The 20,472-nt window shown below is 36.9% G+C and overlaps 1 protein-coding gene across 1 annotated transcript in view; it reads left to right on the plus strand.

Annotated features, from left to right (window-relative positions):
• The window catches only part of LOC123547008 (condensin complex subunit 3-like), a 166,552-nt gene extending 151,129 nt beyond the window's left edge, over positions 1-15,423 (plus strand). Inside the window, exons 24-25 of the mRNA XM_053550534.1 lie at positions 2,689-2,802; positions 12,854-15,423. Of these exons, the coding sequence (XP_053406509.1) occupies positions 2,689-2,802; positions 12,854-12,887 (148 nt within the window). The 3' untranslated portion in view covers positions 12,888-15,423. The remainder of the gene's footprint in view (positions 1-2,688; positions 2,803-12,853) is intronic.
• Positions 15,424-20,472: the final 5,049 nt, after the last annotated feature.

Below are 20,472 nucleotides of genomic sequence, written 5' to 3' on the forward strand. Positions count from 1 at the left end.
GCCTGTAGCATCATTTTAAGGTTCTCCCAATTTTGTTCAAATGGGGGCACTTGAGCTAGAGCTAAAGTTAGAAATACCTTTTAATAACTTCTTCTCGTGAAACGTTAGATGGATCTTCATCAAAATTGGACTGTAGAATCATTATAAGGTCCTCTCTCAAATTTGTTCAATGGGGATGATGGGCCCCTTTTAGGGGCTACCAGAGCTAAAATTAGAAATGCTTTTAAATGACTCCTTCTCATGTACCGCTGGATGGATCTTCATCAAACTTTATTTGTAGCAGCATCATAAGGTTCTCTCTCAATTTTGTTCAAATGGGGGCACTTGGCCCCTTTCAGGGGTTGCTAGAGTTAAAAATAGAGATACTTCTAAAAAAACTTCTACTCATGAACCGCTGGATGGCTCTTCATCAAACCTTGTCTAGAGGATCATTATAAGGTTGTATCTCATATTTGTTCGATTGGGGGCACTTGGTCGCTTTTAGGGGCCACTAGAGCTAGATATAGAAATACCTTTAAAAGACTTCTTCTCATGAAATCTTGATGGATCTTCATCAAACAAATCATTAGAAAGTCCATTCCCAATTTTATTCCAATGGGGGCAGTTGGCTCCTTTTAGGGGCTGCTAGGGCTAAAAATAAAAATACCTTTTAATGACTACTCATGTATTGCTCAATGGATTTTCATCAAACTTGGTCTGTAGCATCATTATAAGATCCCCTCCAAAATTTGTTCAATATGGGGGTGCCTGGCCCCTTTTAGGGGCCACTAGACTTAAAACTAAAAATGCCTTTAAATGACTTCTTCTCATGAACCACTAGATGGATCTTCATCAAACTTGATTTGTAGCATTATTATGAGGTCCTTTAACAAATTTTTAGCTCATCTGATTTTTTGAAAAAAAAAAAATGATGAGTTATTGTCATCACTTGGCCGGCGTCTGCATCGGCGTTGGCGTTGCCTGGTTAAGTTTTATGTTTAGGTCACCTTTTCTCCTAAACTATCAAAGCTATTGTTTTGAAACTTGCAACACTTGTTCACCATCAAAAGCTGACCCTGTACAGCAAGAAACATAACTCCATCCTGCTTTTTGCAAGATTTATGGCCCCTTTTGGACTTAGAAAATATCAGATTTCTTGGTTAAGTTTTATGTTTAGGTCAACTTTTTCTCTTAAACTATCAAAGCTATTGCTTTGAAACTTGCAACACTTGTTCACCATCAAAAGCTGACCCTGTACATCAAGAAACATAACTCCATCCTGCTTTTTGCAAGAATTATTGCCCCTTTTGGACTTAGAAAATCGGTTTTCTTGGTTGGGTAATATGTTTAAGTCAGCTTTTCTCATAAACTGTCAAAGCTATTGCTTTAAAACTTGCAACACTTGTTCACCATCATAAGCTGACCATGTACAGCAAGAAACATAACTCTGTCCTTCTTTTTGCAAGACTTATGGCCCCTTTTGGACTTAGAAAATATCAGATTTATTGGTTAAGTTTTATGTTTAGGTCAGCTTTTCTCCTAAACTATTCAAGCTATTGCTTTGAAACTTGCAACAGTTGTTCACCATCATAAGCTGACTATGTAACATCAAGAAACATAACTCCATCCTGCTTTTTGCAAGAATTTTGGCCCTTTTTGGACTTAGAAAATCATGGGTAGGACAATTTTTCTATTATACAAAAAAAAAATCAGATGAGCGTCAGCACCCGCAAGGCGGTGCTCTTGTTTCAATTCGGGATACTTTGCCCCTTTTAGGGGATGCTACATTTAAAAATAGAAATACCTTTAACTTTTTCTCATTAACTCCTGGATGGGTGTTCATCAAACCTTGTCTGGAGCATCATTATAAGGTCCTTTACCATGTTTGTTCAGTTGGGGGCACTTGGCTCCTTTTAGGGGCCACGAGAGCTTAAAACAGAAATAACTTTAAAATACTTCTTCTCATGAACCACTTGATATATCTTCATCAGACTTGGTCTTCATTCATAACATCATTATAATGTCTTATGTCAAATTTGTTCAAATGTGAGGGGAGGAGCCCTTTAAGGGACCACTAGAGTAAAAATAGAAATACCTTTAAATGATCTTCTGATGGTTATGCGCTTTTGGTGCATGACAGCAAAATATAGAAAAAAAATTAAATAACTTTTGTTTTAATGAACAGTTTAAAGGATTTTCACAAAACCTAGTTAGAAGCAAAGTCAGATGGTTAGTTTTCTTCAGGTGAACGACTTAGGCCCATTTGGGCCATGGGCCTCTTGTAGCTTATGCTGTCATTTAGGAAGCTGTCAAATCAAAATATATTCAACCTCTGTCTAGATGCCATTTATTCTGCCATATTTAATAGAACTTTGTCATAGTGTTTGTCATTATGAAATTTAGGTCAAATGTGTAAACTGGTTTTCTAATGTCAGTAGGTCAAATAATAGAAGAAACCTTGTTAACATTGAATTTCTAGAAGCCACATTTCCTAATCAATCTTCATAAAACTTTGTCAGTTTTAATGTTGTTTATTACTGCCTTATCACCAGCGTGAAGGTGGGATTTAGAAATGCATTAATGTTGAATGAATGATACTTTGTTCCTAAAGCTCACCCATTATTTGAAAAAGGACGGGGTGCTCAATTAGAGAATTTATGAAAATGTCAGTGTTACAGCACTAATATTAAGATATATTTTCATTTGCAGTGGTAAAACAACAAAAACGAAAGCTGCAGCTCCTGTTGCCAATGTGACAATGTCAGCTGTTGCTACTAAGGTTACACGGGATACTAAAAGACCAGAGCCTGGTAAATTGAAAAGGTGAGATTGAAAGCAGCTTTGTTTAAGGTAGTTTGACAGCACATACACATATAAAACAAATAACAGTCAAAGAAATAGTTCTAAATTGGAGTCTTGAGGTATGGTTAGTACATATTTAACAAGTGTTGCCTTACAGGTCATCATGCTCATTTGCATAGGGAATCGGCCATGGCAGTAAAACAGATGTTTAAAAAATGAAGGAAACAAAAAATTTGTTTGTGCAAAGGACTAAAATTCACAGATGCAAATTTATTTCAGTATTAAAGACTTTCCTGAAGTGAAAGGGAAACAAATGTTAAACAGTACTGGTTTTTCCAGGAAGCAGACTCGAGAGTGGTTCCAATAAGCTTGAAACTTTCATCACAATCGAATTAAAACAAATTAGTATAAACTAAATGTTAAATTGTCTTATTAAGAGTTTATGCCTGCAGTACAGTGGCGTGCTCTGCTTTTGATATACTAAGAAGCAGTTACAATACCTAAGACTATGATAGAGGAAGGCTGACAAACAACTTTTTAAGGGTTAGATAGGGAAGGTTAACATGAAGTTAAAAAATAATAGCAGTTGAGAAGATGCGGTGAAACTGAGAACCTGTTATGAAACTTTTATAATTATAATATAATACCCCAGTGATCATCTCATTAAGGGTACCTGAACTTCAATCCCAAGGTGTCTGCCCATAACCATTACCAACCCTTACAATAGAGACAGTGGTTAAAAAGTGAAACTAGAAAGCTTGCCATAAAACTTCAACTAACATTATTGCAATATATGACCCAGTGACCTTGACCTTTGAGGTACTAGACACAGAATTACGAGTTGTCTAAATTTCAATATGTGTTTTGTGAGCTATTGTGGAGGTGGGGTCCACTTAAATTGTCAGCTCTGTTACTTGAGCAGTTCTTATACAGGTGTTGAAACATGGTCACAATGTTTTTTTTGCGTAAAGTCTCAGTCAAGTTTGAAAACCATTTTGATTGTCTCAGTGGCTCTGGAGTTATGGCCCTTGATGAAATACTTAAAATTATACTGTGTTGGTGCGCTGTAAAACCCAAATAAATAAATAAATGTGAAAATTGACAATGACAGGACTCAACTTGAGTAGTTCTTATCCATTGTGCACTAACTAAGTCAAGATGTTTGATGGATCTTCATGAAAGTTTGTTTTAGCATCATTGTAAAGTTCTCTCCCAAATTTATCCAAATGTGGCACTTTGTCCCTCTTAGGGCCCAATATTTATATTTAACATACTTGTAACCATTCACAATTCAGTGTGTCATGCATATATTCAAGGTCTGGCAAGTGACTAAAAGGCCACTATGGCCCTCTTGTTGTATTCTTTTCCTTGAATGTCTTTGGAACTGTTACAGGTATTATTATGCCCCCCTTCGAAGGAGGGGTATATTGTTTTGCAGATGTTGGTCGGTTGGTATGTAGACCAATCCGTTTCCAGATGATAACTAAAGAACGCTTGGGCTTAGGATCATGAAAGTTGACAAGATGGTTGATCATAACCAGCAGATGACCCCTATTGATTTTGAGATTAGTAGGTCAAAGGTCAAGGTCACAGTGACCCAGAACAGTTAAACGATTTCCGGATGATAACTCAAGAATGCTTGGGCCTAGGATCATGAAAGTTGATAGGGAGGTTGGTCATGACCAGCAGATGACCCCTATTGATTTTGAGGTCAGTAGGTCAAAGGTCAAGGTCACAGTGACCTGGAACAGTTAAAATGTGTCCGGACGAGAACTTGAGAATGCTTGGGCCTAGAATCACGAAACTTAATAGGGAGGTTTATTATGACCAGCAGATGACCCCTATTGATTTTGAGATCAAAGGTCAAGGTCACTTTGACTAAGAACAGTAGAACTTTTGTGCACAGTGACCAAATATTTTCTGTTCTTTGTGCAATTACTGAATACATCAAGGGGGGCATTTCATGTTCTACGAGCTCTTGTTTTGAAACTAAACTTGAGGCAAGTTCACATACCATGTTTCATTGCTCTGTCTTTTGACAATCATTTCTCTGTTTGCAATCAAAAAACGAAAATGTCCCAAATTTTTATATATCTCTGGAACTGATACTGAAATTATTTTGAAACTGAACACAGACTTTAAAAGGATTACAAGACATGTTCATTTATCTAGTCCTATAATTCTGACTTTTTTTCACAATATTATTTCCCACTTTGCATATGGAAAATACCCCAAAATACATTTCCTTCAATATTTATGTAATGTATGCATGAATTGGATTAAAACTACATATCAGGTTCCATAACTCTGCCTTACATTTTGACAAAATTATTCCTGTTTGGACTTGAAAATCTGTGAACCAATGAAGGTACTGGATTGGAAATGGGACCACAAGCAAGTTGTCATAATAGTAAATCCTATAAATCTAACTGCTATTTTTAACAAAATTGTCCCCATTCTCCTTCACCGTTTTGAATATATAGGACAATTACTTTTAATCCACTGAAGGGAATTTAATGTAACTAGAGACAGTGATAGGGACTGATAAGAGAAAGTAAAATGCACAAGAATCATAACTGTCTTGTCTATTTTTCAAAGGCCTCACGACTGGTTACTGTTTCCACTTATTAACCAAAGAACGCTCAGTCCTCCAGTTGTCAGACTTCCTAGGATGATTGCTTGTGGTCAGTATATGACCCTGTTGTTTTGGGGTTCAGTTGGTCAAAGGTCAAGGTCGCAGTGATCTTGAGACTGAAAATTGTTTCTGCTCAATAACTGAGGAACACATTGGCCTACAGTCATCACACTTGATAGGATGATAGTCTGTGGTCCCCTATTATTTTAGGGGGTTAGTAGGTGAAAGATGAAGGTCACAGTGACCTAGACTGCAAATAGTTTCTGCTTGATAATTAAAGAATGCATTGGCTTTTTAGTCTAAATAGAATGGGTGCCTGTATTCAGTAGATGGCCTGTTTTATAAACAGCTCTTGTCATAAAAATTGTTCTCATTTCAGCCATTTTAAAGCTACTTGCCTGCAGTTTGGGTGAATTTTTAGCTCACCTGAGCCAAAGGCTCAAGGTGAGCTTTTGTGACCGCTCGATGTCCGTCGTGTGTCTTGTCAACAATTTGTAAAAAAAAATCTTCTTCTTCAAAACCACTGGGCAGATTTACACCAAATTTCACAGGAATGATCCTTGGGTGGCCCCCTTTCAAAATTGGCCAAAGAATGGAAATCCATGCAGAACTTCAACCCAAAGGAAAATCTTTAAAAATCTTGTCAGAAACCGTTAGCCGGATTCCAAAAATATTTTGTAGAAATAATCTCTAGGTGACCCTCTACCAAAATCGCCTAAGCCATTCTGTTTCGATAAAAAACATGGCCGCCGGGGGAGTGGGGGGGGGGGGGCTTATTTTCCCTATATGGCTATATTGTAAATTTCAAAAATCTTCTTCAAAACCACTGGGCAGATTTACACCAAACTTCACAGAAATGATCCTTGGGGTGGCCCCCTATCAAAATTGCCCAAAGAATTGAAATCCATGCAGAACTGGCAACCAAAAGGAAAAACTTTGAAAATCTTCTTGTCCAAAACCACAGGGCTTAGGGCTTCGATATTTTGTATGTAACATCATCTAGTGGTCCTCTGCTAAGATTGTTCAAATTTCAGCGACCATGAATGTGACCAGCTGACCTACTTCCTCGTTTTTAGCTCGACTAAACGAAGTATAAGGAGAGCTATCCTACTCGCCCCGGCGTCGGCGTTGGCGTCTTTCCGCGTCCCCACCTTGGTTAAAGTTTTGGTGCACTTTCTCTTTTTTCAACATATCTCTGTAATTACTTGATGGATTTGATTCAAACTTGAAATACTTATTCCTCATCATCATCCACATCATCTGACATAAGGGCCATAACTCTGGCACCAATATTTCGTGAATTATCCCCCCTTTTCACTTAGATTTTCAGGTTAAAGTTTTGATGCACTTTCACTCTATCTCTGTTATTACTGAATGGATTTGATTCAGACTTAAAACAGTTGTTCAGCATCATCACCCACATCATATGACACAAGGTGCATAACTCTGACACCATTTTTTCATGAATTATTCCCCCTTTTTACTTAGAATTTCAGGTTAAAGTTTTGGTGCACTTTCACTCTACCTCTGTTATTACTGAATGGATTTGATTCAAACTTAAAATAGTTGTTCAGCATCATCACCCACATCATATGACACAAGATGCATAACTCTGGCACAATTTTTCATGAATTATTCCCCTTTTTACTTAGAATTTCAGGTTAACATTTTATGCACTTTCACTCTATCTCTGTTATTACTGAATGGATCTGATTCAAACTTAAACAATTGTTCAACATCATTACCCTTATCATATGATGCAAGGTGCATAACTCTGGGACCATTTTTTCATGAATTATTTCCCCTTTTTACTTAGAATTTTAGGTTAAAGTTTTGATGCACTTTCACTCTATCTCTTTTATTACTGAATGGATTTGATTCAAACTTAAAATAGTTGTTCAACATCATCACCCACACCATATGATGCAAGAGGCATAACTCTGGCACCAATTTTTTTATTAATTATTCCCCTTTTTTACTTAGAATTTTAGGTTAAAGTTTTGATGCACTTTCACTCTGTCTCTGTTATTACTGAATGGATTTGATTCAAACTTAAAATAGTTGTTCAACATCATCACCCATACTATATGACACAAGCTGCACAACTCTGGCACCAATATTTAATGAATTATGCCCCTTTTTGCTTAGAATATACTTATATAGTGTTTTGATACATTTTATCTTTACCTCTCTTATTACTTTAAGTTGATATTTTTGACATAGACTCAGGCTACTGTGCAATATCTTCATCCACAATTGGAGTCATTAAACACTCCAGTGACGGCTTTAGTTTCCTCAGATGTGCCCAGTTTCACTATCCAGCATCGAAATAGTCGAGCACGCTGTCTCCTGTGACAGCTCTTGTTTTAAGATACAGCCTTGAAATTTGGATGACATGTACATTTTTGCATACTGATCTTAAAACTGACTTTCAGTGACCATAAATATGACCTACTGACCTACTTTCTTAATATTTTAGCATCAGTTTGATATTTGAAACATGTAGCTCATATTACTCAGGTGAGTGATCCAGGGTCATCATGACCCTCTTGTTTAAGATACAGCCTTGAAATTTGGATGACATGTACAGTTTTGCACACTGATCTTACAACTGACTTTCAGTGACTATGAATTTGATCTACTTTCATAATATTTTAGCGCCCGATGTGGTTCTGGGACGATTTATGTATGAAAAGGATTTGAACCACAGCCTTACCCTTGCATGATTGTAAGAGGCGACTAATAGGGTCTTAGCACTTGGTTTTGCTGTAACTCTGTGATTCCAGCAGGTATGCAAATTTTGATTCCATACCTCATGTTTTTATTTCGATGTAAATGAGATGTGAAACCAAAATTTGTAGTCCTGTTTGGCACCATATAACCTTTACTGTGTTGGTGCGCCATAAAACCCAAATAAATAAATAAATTAATTAATATTTTAGCATCAGTTTGACATTTGATACATGTAGCTCATATTACTCAGGTGAGCGATCCAGGGTCATGATGACCCTTTTGTTTAACATGTTGGTTTTCACCAAGTTTGGCATAGAATGTATATACGACACTGAAAAATGGTAACGTGGGTGGAAATAAGAATTAGATATTGGTAAAAATGCAAGAAGAATGTAAATCTGTATTGAAGAGAACTGATTGCAAATTGTTTATAACATACTGGTTTCGAAGCAGTTCCCGTCGGCTAGTAGTATCCGTCAACGCGTTATTTTACGTTTCATGACGTTCTTCACAATGAAGTCGCGATTGTTTCCATAACGCTACCCTGCAATCCAGAGCTCTGTCAAATTTCAGCAACAAAGGGTAAAAACTTTCCAAGAAAACTCGAATTGTTCATTCCATAATTGTTTTGTTTACATTCCGTACATGGGGGATTTCACGTGCAACTAATGCGCATGCGCAAAGAATAACTATGTAATCCCTAATAAAGTTGAAAGTTCCTCCTTTTGGCAGTCGAAACAAGATGATTTACCAAAAATATATCATAAAGATAACAAGAGGACCATGATGGTCCTGAATCGCTCACCTCTTCCCACATGACCCAGTTTTGAGTATGACGTCGGTTTTTTTATTATTTGACATAGTGACCTAGTTTTTGAGCTCATGTGACCCAGTTTTGAACTTGACCTAGATATTATCAAGATAAAAATTCTGACCAATTTTCAAGAAGATCCATTGAAAAATATGGTCTCTAGAGAGGTCACAAGGTTTTTCTATTATTTGACCTATTAACCTAGTTTTCGAAGGTACGTGACCCTGTTTTGAATTTTATCTAGATATCATCAAGGTGAACATTATCACTAATTTTCATGAAGATCTCATGAAAAATATGGCCTCTAGAGAGGTCACAAGGTTTTTCAATTTTTATACCTACTGGCCTAGTTTTTGAAAGCACGTGACCCAGTTTTAAAATTGACCTAGATATCATCAAGGTGAACATTCAGATCAATTTTCATGAAGATCCATTGAAAAATATGGCCTCTAGAGAGGTCAAAAGATTTTAATAATTCTAGACCTACTGACCTAGTTTTTGACTGCAGTTGACCCAGTTTCAAACTTGACCTAGATATCATCAAGATGAACATTCAGACCAACTTTCATACAGATCCCATGAAAAGTATGGCCTCTAGAGAGGTCACAAGGTTTTTTTATTATTTGACCTACTGACCTATTTTTTAAGGCACATGAACCAGTTTCAAACTTGACCTAGATATCATCAAGGTGAACATTCAGATCAATTTTCATGAAGATCCATTGAAAAATATGGCCTCTAGAGAGGTCAAAAGATTTTATTAATTTTAGACCTACTGACCTAGTTTTTGACTGCACATGACCCTGTTTCGAACTTGACCTAGATATCATCAAGATGAACATTCAGACCAACTTTCATACAGATCCCATGAAAAATATGGCCTTTAGAGAGGTCACAAGGTTTTTCTATTATTTGACCTACTGACCTAGTTTTTGATGGCACGTGAGCCACTTTCGAAACTGACCTAGATATCATCAAGATGAACATTCAGACCAACTTTCATACAGATCCCATGAAAAATATGGCCTCCAGAGAGGTCACAAGGTTTTTCTATTATTTGATCTACTGACCTAGTTTTTGAAGGCACGTGACCCACTTTCGAACTTGACCTAGATATCATCAAGGTGAACATTCTGACCAATTTTCATGAAGATCTCATGAAATATATGGCCTCTAGAGAGGTCACAAGCCCGCCCGCTTAGCTCAGTAGGTAAGAGCGTTGGTCTACGGACCGCGGGGTCGCGAGTTCGATCCTCGGGCGGGGCGTATGTTCTCCGTGACTATTTGATAAACGACATTGTGTCTGAAATCATTAGTCCTCCACCTCTGATAATTCATATGGGGAAGTTGGCAGTTACTTGCGGAGAACAGGTTTGTACTGGTACAGAATCCAGGAACACTGGTTAGGTTAACTGCCCGCCGTTACATGACTGAAATACTGTTGAAAAACGGCGTTAAACCCAAAACAAACAAAAAAAAAAAAAAATCTAGAGAGGTCACAAGGTTTTTCTATTTTTAGACCTACTGACCTAGTTTTTGACCGCATGTGACCCAGTTTCGAACTTGACCTAGATATCATCAAGATGAACATTCAGACCAACTTTCATACAGATCCCATGAAAAATATGGCCTCCAGAGAGGTCTCAAGGTTTTTCTATTATTTGACCTACTGACCTAGTTTTTGAAGGCACGTGACCCACTTTCGAATTTGACCTAGATATCATCAAGGTGAACATTCTGACCAATTTTCATGAAGATCTCATGAAATATATGGCCTCTAGAGAGGTCACAAGGTTTTTCTATTTTTAGACCTACTGACCTAGTTTTTGACCGCACGTGACCCAGTTTCGAACTTGACCTAAATATCATCAAGATGAACATTCAGACCAACTTTCATACAGATCCCATGAAAAATATGGCCTCCAGAGAGGTCACAAGGTTTTTCTATTATTTGACCTACTGACCTAGTTTTTGAATGCACTTGACCCACTTTCGAACTTGACCTAGATATCATCAAGGTGAACATTCTGACCAATTTTCATGAAGATCTCATGAAATATATGGCCTCTAGAGAGGTCACAAGGTTTTTCTATTTTTAGACCTACTGACCTAGTTTTTGACCGCACATGACCCAGTTTCGAACTTGACTTAGATATCATCAAGATGAACATTCAGACCAACTTTCATACAGATCCCATGAAAAATGTGGCCTTTAGAGAGGTCACAAGGTTTTTCTATTATTTGACCTACTGACCTAGTTTTTGATGGCACGTGACCCAGTTTCGAACTTGACCTAGATATCATCAAGATGAACGTTCTGACCAATTTTCATGAAGATCTTATGAAATATATGGCCTCTAGAGAGGTCACAAGGTTTTTCTATTTTTAGACCTACTGACCTAGTTTTTGATGGCACGTAACCCAGTTTCGAACTTGACCTAGATATCATCAAGGTGAACATTCTGACCAATTTTCATGAAGATCTTTTGAAATATATGGCCTCTAGAGAGGTCACAAGGTTTTTCTATTTTTAGACCTACTGACCTAGTTTTTGAAGGCACGTGACCCAGTTTCGAACTTGACCTAGATATCATCAAGATGAACATTCTGACCAACTTTCATAAAGATCCCATGAAAAATGTGACCTCTAGAGTGGTCACAAGCAAAAGTTTACGGACGCACGCACGGACGGACGACGGACACTGCGCGATCACAAAAGCTCACCTTGTCACTTTGTGACAGGTGAGCTAAAAATGAGTCATTTTTGTGCATCGGCAATAATTTTTTAACAATTAAGAGCAAAAACCAATATGAAATATAGATGATTAGATTTTTTTATCCAAGGGGGGTAACTGGTCACATACTATGTGCTATACAAAGTGACGGTTGTATCCCTTACGTAGTATATGTGTATATAAGATATATAAATTGTCATTATGACGTCAACTGGCCGATTAGCTCAATCGGTAGAGCATCGGCTTCACAAGCATGAGATCGCGAGTTCGAGTCTCAGGTTTTGCTTCTTTTTTTTTTTACCTCCTATTTTCAACAAGCCTAATTTAACACCTTCAGGAACCTTCAAACTTCTTAAAATTGTATTAATTAATTTCACCAGAAAGATTAAAAAACACGGATGGTGCTTTTCTAGTCGTTTTCACTGAAAAAATGTACATAAATAGTAAAACAAAAATTGATGACGGAAACTGCTTCTGTAGTCAACCGATTCAGCTCTATTTATTCACCCCTTTTGGAGCCCCTCTGTGTGTTATCACGTGGGCTAGACTCTATTGATATTTATGTTTTCGTAAAGCAGAAGAGCTAAGGTGTTCTCTTTGGGAGCATTTTACGGAACTGAAACGTTCAAGAAAAAGGATATTTTAAAAACCTTCATTTTATGACGGAAACTGCTTCGAAACCAGTAGTGATAAATGGGAATTGAAAGTCTTAACCATAACTCCCCTGAAGGGAATTTATTTACAAGTGTTTTACTTACTAATTAATAGCTTATTTTTATTACATTTTATATTCTATGAACAAATGTATTAGTAGCAAAATGTAATATAAAATGTACTTTCATAAAAAAGAGGTGCTAGGACTGCAGGTTACAGTCTGGATAGAATAATTATTGCAATTTTGACATATTACCCCTCTAAACCAGACAAAAGCTTGGTCCCAAAGCTGTCCAGGTTTTAATGAGCAATACATGCTGTTCATGGTTCTCTTATTTCACATCCCACTCACTTAATCTCCTTTTGTTTCCTAGTATCCATCAAAGAAATTTATACCATTTTTCTATTGCATTCACTGTTTTCTGTCACTTTCCTGTTGGCAAATATTTTCAAATAGACTGTATATATACTATGTATTAATTTTTGGAACTCTGTTTTCTTCAGACCACTGAGAAGCAAGCCATCTAATAGAAGATAAGAAGCAGATTTCCCAGCCATGTTCACCTCAAAACTGACACTATCTTGGTTACTTCTGCATCAGGGGGATAATGCTTATTTAAATGAGAGTTTTGGTCATTCAGTGTTACAGTTTCTTTAATCTGGATGACTTTTATATTTTCATATTTTATTTCATGAATTCTTTTCAAAATGTATCATAATGCATAGTGTCCTTGTATTGAAAATTGCTAAACTTTTTATGCCTACAGTGTTTGAACTGTCCATCATTCTGTCTGGGCACTTTCTTGGTCAAGTGAGCAACATAATTTCCTGCTTGTCTGGAGTTATTCGTCTTTTTTGGACTCTAGAATATTACAGCTACATCTGTACCTTGAGTTCTCAACTCCTACACTCAACTCCTACAATTTCCATACAATTCAAGTTAGTCTTAGTATAGAGTAATCATTGACATGAATTGGACATGTAATATTGTTGTGACTTTCTTGTCCTAATATTTTCACTCCTTTTTCAACAATATTATAAGTATAGGTACACACTGTATACTCAACTCCACCAACAGTTTCCATTTTGTATACATTATCAACTTGAACTGGACAAGTGTATTTTATCAGGACTTTGATGTCTTGAGTTTAATAGCTCGACCTGAAGTGGGCTAAGTGTTGATGGATGGTCCGGTGTATGTCTTCCAGCATCTAGCTGACTAAAGAATACTGAGAGTTATTTTACTCAACCAGGAGCCATTGTCACCCTCACCATTTAGTTATTATGTCTCCCACCACACAGTGGTGTGGGAGACATATTGATTTACTCCTGTGTGTCTGTCACAAATCTTGTCCGCACTCTAAGTTCTCCTTCAATCTTCAGCAAACTTGAACAAAATGTGTATGACCTTAACTCCCCAGCCAAGTTCGATGAGCCAAATCGCCCCAGGCACTTCGGAATTACGGCCCTTGAACATAATTACCGATACACAGATGTAGACCGGTTACTCCAACTCCAACTCCAACAGATACCAATAGGCTGCAAACAGTATATAAAGACAGACTTACTATTCAGATGATTAGGCAGTTGTGGGAGACATGCAATTTTCTCAAAAGCACCTCTAGTTATTCGTGTTCCTATATCAGTAACCATTGCATATACTGAATTAAAACTTTACACAAAGTTTCCTAGTAATCAAACTTACTTAAATAATCATTGGTTGAATTCAATTCAAATTTTAGCTTTTTTTTTTAGTTTTGTGAGGCACTATTTGATAACACTCGGTTACATAGTCTTGTCAAGTTATGGCCCTTGTTAAACTAAGAAGCTGTCAAATAGTCAAGCACTGTCTTATAGACAGCTCTTGTTACTGAAACACCTTTGAAAACAACACAATGTTCAGCCTGGATGCAAGAAGAATTCTAGCACATACCATTGCCCAGCTGTGGTAACAACATATTAGTTTGTACAGTTTCTTTCACCTTTTCTTCATGATTTGTTAGCATTTTAGAATATTTTTACTGTGAACAGATTGTAAGATTCCATGCATTCTCCAGTAAATGCTTATTCTGTATTTATTCTGTATTGTCATGTGTAGTTATTAGTATGCCATTTTGGTATTTTGTAGGCCTCTTAATAGAAGAGGGTAACTTATTTTGCTTTTGTTGGTCTGTTGATGGACAGTTTTGTTTCCAGTCGGTAACTAGAGAATGCTTAGGCTGGAAGTGGTCAAACATCATAGGTCTATTGACTCCTGTTGTTTTGCATCATAGCAGGTTTAAGGTCACAGTGACATGGAGACTGAATACAGTTTTGTTTTCAATCTGTTATGAATGTTTGGGCTAGGACAGTCGAACAGTAGGATTACTTTTGGCAATTAGGTGACCAGATGTGTTGTTGGTGTCAAGACAGTTAAAGGTCGTTGTCACAGTGAATTGTAAGACTAAAGGTTAATTGATAGCTATAGACTGCTTGAACAAGGTCATAGCTTACTAGAGACTAAAAAAATTACACAGTTTATTCAAACAGGCAGTCATATAGGGCAAGTGTTTTATAAACAGCTCTGCTTAAAGAAATGTTTAATTTTGTTTCTGATGTAAACAGTGTATATACTTGTAGACATACTGGAGTATAACCGTCATTAAAATAATAAAGGCATTCCTTTATCTTATCTATAATTGTATTGACAACCTAATAGAAACTTCCAATGTTAAACAACAGTATAGTTACAATATTGCACACTTTCAGATTTATGTGATATTTTTTCGAAATTTTGAAAGTACATTAATGTGCTACTAGTAAAGCTGAGGCCATTGTTTGATTTAAACTGTCTTATCACCATTTTCCTAGGAAATATTTGATGTTATGGAAGTTCAGTATCTATTCAGTGAATAAATATTGCAGGTTATATCTGGTAATATATTATATCCATCACTCTGGTTCATGCAGTATCTCTTTAGGTGTAAATCAGTGTATATGTAAGAGTAAATTTCTGCAGTAAATTGGTTTAACTTTGATGACAAGGATTTCTTTACACTTTACATTTCTATTTACAAATAAATTTTTATAGTTCAGTTCTTACTTGTTTTATTATGCCAGGAGAGACCAGATTAATTGTGCTGTGACCTTCAGCCCTGACACAACTCCCATATATATATATATATATATATATATATATATATATAGCCTGACTATACCAAGTAACTTGCCTCAATGTCGTTGTCCAGAGCTTGGTTAAAGTTTAGTTGCACCTTCACTTTATTTCAAAGTCAAAATGGACTGGACTGAACTTTGTTCAGGAAGAGCTAGTAGTATAGGTGGTAGGTAGATGATCCGTCATCCTGCATAAACATTTTTACTGAAACTACTGGTCAGAATTAAACCAAACTTGGTCAGAATCATATTTAAATGGTTAAGCTTGTCCCCTAAACATTTAAACAACTTTTTCTCACGAACCACTTTTACTTACCAAACTTGGTCTGTAACGTTTGCTCTCTGAAATTTGTTCAGATGGTTCTACATGCTACTTACCCTTTTTAACCGACAACAGAGTAGAAAATAGAACAAGAGGGCAAAGACGGCCCTAGGTCGCTCACCTGAGAAACACCCCATAACAGTGTAAACATGTTTGACCTAGTGATTTCATGGAAACAAATATTCTGGCCAATTTTCATTAAGATTGGACCAAAAATGTGGTCTCTTGAGTTCAAACAAGTATTTTCTTAGATATGACCTAGTGACCTAGTTTTTGACCCCAGATGACCCATATTCAAACTGACCTAGATTTTATCAAGGCAATCATTCTGACCAAATTTCATGAAGATCAATTGAAAAATACAGTCTCTGTCGCATACACAAGGTTTTTCTTTGATATGACCTAGTGACCTACTTTTTGACCCCAGATGACCCATATGCAAACTAGACCTAGATTTCATCAAGGCAATCATTCTGACCAAATTTCTAGAAGACCAATTGAACGAGCTCGTTGAACACTAAATGCCCCCCTTGATGCATTCAGTAACTGCCAAGGAACAGAAATTATTTGCTCACTGTAAACAAAATTTCTACTGTTCTGGTTCAATGTGACCTTGACCTTTGATCTATTGACCTCTAAATCAACCAGGGTCATCTGCTGGTCATGATCAACCTCCCTATTAAGTTCTGTGATCCTAGGCCCAAGCGTTCTCAAGGTATCGTCCTGAAAGGGTTTTAACTGTTCTGGATCAATGTGACCTTGACCTTTGGCCTACTGAGCTCAAAATCTATAGGGATCATGTACTGGTCAAGAGCAATCTCCCTATCAAGTTTCATGATCCTAGGCCTAATTGTTCTCAAGGTATTGTCCAGAAAGGGTTTAAATGTTCCAGTTCACTGTAACCTTGACCTTTGACCTACTGACTTCAAAATCAATAGGGGTCATCTGCTGGTCATGATGAACCTCTCTATCATGTTTCATAACCCTTAGCCCAAGCGTTCTCGGGTTATCACCCAGAAACCGTTGAACTGTTCCTGGCCAATGTGACCTTGAACTTTGACCTAATGACCTCAAAATCAATATGGATCATCTGCTGGTCATGACCAATCTCCCTCTTAATTTTCCTGATCCTAGGCCCAAGCTTTCTTGAGTTATCGCCCGAAAACCATTTTACTGTTCCGGGTCACTGTGACCTTGACCTTTGACATACAGATCTCAAAATCAATAGGGGTCATCTGCTGGTGATGACCACCCTTCCTATCAACTTTCATGATCCTAGGCCCAATTGTTCTTGAGTTATCATCCGGAAAAGGATTGGTCGACAGACCGTCCGACATCTGCAAAACGATATAAGTTTTTCTTTGATGTGACCTACTTTTTTATCCCAGATGGCCCATATTCGAACCTTACCTAGATTTTATCAAGGCAATCGTTCAGACCAAATTTCATGAACATCAACTGAAAAATACAGCTTCTATTGCATACACAAGGTTTTTCTTTGATTTGACCTAGTGACCTTCCTTTTTGACCCCAGATGACCCGTATTCGAATTTGACCTAGATTCCCTCAAGGCAATCATTCTGACCAAATTTCATGAAGATCAATTGAAAAATACAGCCTCTATTCAGGGATCATCCTAGGTCAACATTTTAGGGAGAAGTGACTTCTCTTCTTCACAGAATTTAGGGAGAAGTTGATGAATTTAAGGAGAAGAATCGGTATAGCATTCAGTTTCCTGCCTATATATCACTTTCTGTGGGTCTAGCTGTAACTTATAAACAGTAATTATTCAAGGAAATTGATTCTTGCATTATCATTTTCATGAATTTCTAAATATTAATAAAGTATAAACTTAGCTATGAAAAAGTCGCCTTTAAATTTTTATCCGAAATTTACATGTCCGAAACACGTAAATTTAACAGGTGCATGATCAAAACGCCGTGAAAATTTTCATTCATGTTTCGATTCTCGTGCTTTTATAATGCCCGATTTTTAGCTCGCCTGTCACATAGTGACAAGGTGATCACCCTTCGTCCGTCCGTCAACAATTTCTTGTCTGCACGATAGTGGTTTCATTTATGATTTTATTTTAACCAAACTTGCACACAACTTGTATCACCATAAGATCTCGGTTCCTTTATTGAACTGGCCAGATCCCGTTATGGGTTCCAGGGTTGGCCCCTGAAAGCGCCAAAATCAGCTATTTTGACCTTGTCTGCACAATAGCAGCTTTATTTATGATTTGATTTTTACCAAACTGGCACACAATTTGTATCACCATAAGATTTTGGTTCCTTTCTTGAACTGGCCAGATTCCGTTATGGGTTCCAGAGTTATGACCCCTGAAAGGGCCAGAATTAGCTATTTTGACCTTGTCTGCACAATAGCAGCTTCATTTATGATTTGAATTTAATCAAACTTGCACAAAACTTGTGTTTCCATGAGATCTCAGTTCCTTTGTTGAACCGGCCAGATCCCATAATGGGTTCCAGAGTTATGGCCCCTGAAAGGGCCAAAATTAGCTATTTTGACCTTGTCTGCACAATAGCAACTTCATTTATGATTTGATTTTAACCATACTTGCACACAACTTGTATCACCACAAGATCTTGGTTCCTTTCTTGAACTGGCCAGATTCCATCATGGATTCCAGTTATGGCCCCTTAAAGGTCCAAAATTGGCTATTTTGGCTTTTGCAGCCATATAGAAACTTCATTTATGGTTTTATTTGATACAAACTTCCAAAATATCTTCAACAACAATAAATCTTGGATTCCATGACAAATCAGATCCAATTGTAGGTTCCAGAGTTATTTTATATCTGATTACCTCCCCTGATTGTAGTAAAAATGGATTTATATCAGTAAGTACTTATAGGACTTGTTTGAAATTTCATTATTGTCATTAGTTGGACTGAGCCAATCAGGGTAGATAACTATGGACTGATTTTATGTCAAATTACCTCCCTTTATTTCAAATTAAAATGGGTATATCTCCGTAACTAATGAAGATACTGATCTGAAATTTCATTTATGTCAACAGATTTATTTGGCAGATCCTTCTTTTGTACATTTTCTTTTTAATTACTTCCCTTTTACGTTTCTATAAATAGCTTATTTTAGTAACTTTTTTATTATTGGCCGTAGGGAAAAACCGAGACCACATTTCTGTGGTACAACATGGATGGTATCTCCAATTTTTAGGTGTATTTTGACATATCTGTACCTTGTAAGATTTTTTTTTTCTTTTTGGTTAAATTTCTTTCCTTTGTTGTTCCTGTCCTTTGGACTTAGATATTTTTTCTGAGGACCTTCTTGTCCTCAAGTGCAATGATAACAGGTGAGCGATATAGGCCATCATGGCCCTCTTGTTGCATCAACTTGTTCAGATTTGTACACTGAATTTATTTATTTATTATTTTTTCGAAAATAATATCAAACTCGTAGATAGTGGCGATCTTTTTACAATATTTTGTACGGCAGTTTTGACATCCGCAAAATCATTTTTTATCCACAGTACCCGAGCAATTCAACATTATTGATCGACAATGTGGCATATTAACGCTATGATTAGCTGAAGTTTGACAGGCGAGTAGGCGGGGTTGACTACTGATTTAGCGATAATTTAATCTAGAATATGCATCAAGTTTTACAACTTTAAGTAAACAGATAATAACTCGCTGAAAAACTCGGCGATTTGGACTTCGCCTGGAGGTAATAATTAGGCGAAGTGGCCGACTTTAAAGCGACGATATCGCTCAAATCGCCTTGTAGGATGATCCCTGCAGCCTCTATTTCATACACAATGTTTTTCTTTGATTTGACCTAGTGACCTACTTTTTGACCCCAAATGACCCATATTCGAACTTGACCTAGATTCCCTCAAGGCAATCATTTTGACCAAATTTCATGAAAATCAATTGAAAAATACAGTAACGCATGTGGTTCTGGGAGGATCTGTGTATGAAAATAATTGGAATCACTGCCTTACCCTTGCATGATCGTAAGAGGCGACTAATAGGGTCTTAACACTTGGTTTTGCAGTAACTCTGTGATTCCAGCAGGTATGCAAATTTTGATTACATACCTCATGTTTTAATTTCGATGTAAATGAGATGTGGAACCAAAATTTGTTTGTTTGTTTCTGGTTTTACACCATTTTTCAACAGAATTTGTAGTCCTGTTTGGCGCCATATAACCTATACTGTCTTGGTGCGCCGTAAAACCCAAATAAATAAATAAATTCTATAACTGACCTAGTTTTTAACCTCAGATGATCCATATATAAACTCGACCTAGATTTCATCAAGGCAATCATTCCAACCAAATTTCACGAAGATCAATTGAAAAATACAGCTTCTTTCGCATACACAAGCTAAATGTTGACAGACGCCGGACATCATACACAACGTTTTTCTTTGATTTGACCCAGTGACCTAGTTTTTGACCCCAGATGACCCATTTTCGAACTTGGCCTAGATTTTATCAAAGAAGTATAAAATACACAGAATGGCAACTGGCTGTAATCACGCGTGAGCTCGTGTCGGAGCGTGATTGGGCGTTATCTTGCGAAAAACAAACATCAGCGAGCATGGAGTTACAATTTGTACCTTTAAAACTACATTTAAAATACATGTTAGCTTCTAAAA

This window comes from Mercenaria mercenaria, chromosome 9 (assembly GCF_021730395.1).
Source record: "Mercenaria mercenaria strain notata chromosome 9, MADL_Memer_1, whole genome shotgun sequence".
In the NCBI taxonomy this organism is placed as follows: domain Eukaryota; kingdom Metazoa; phylum Mollusca; class Bivalvia; order Venerida; family Veneridae; genus Mercenaria; species Mercenaria mercenaria.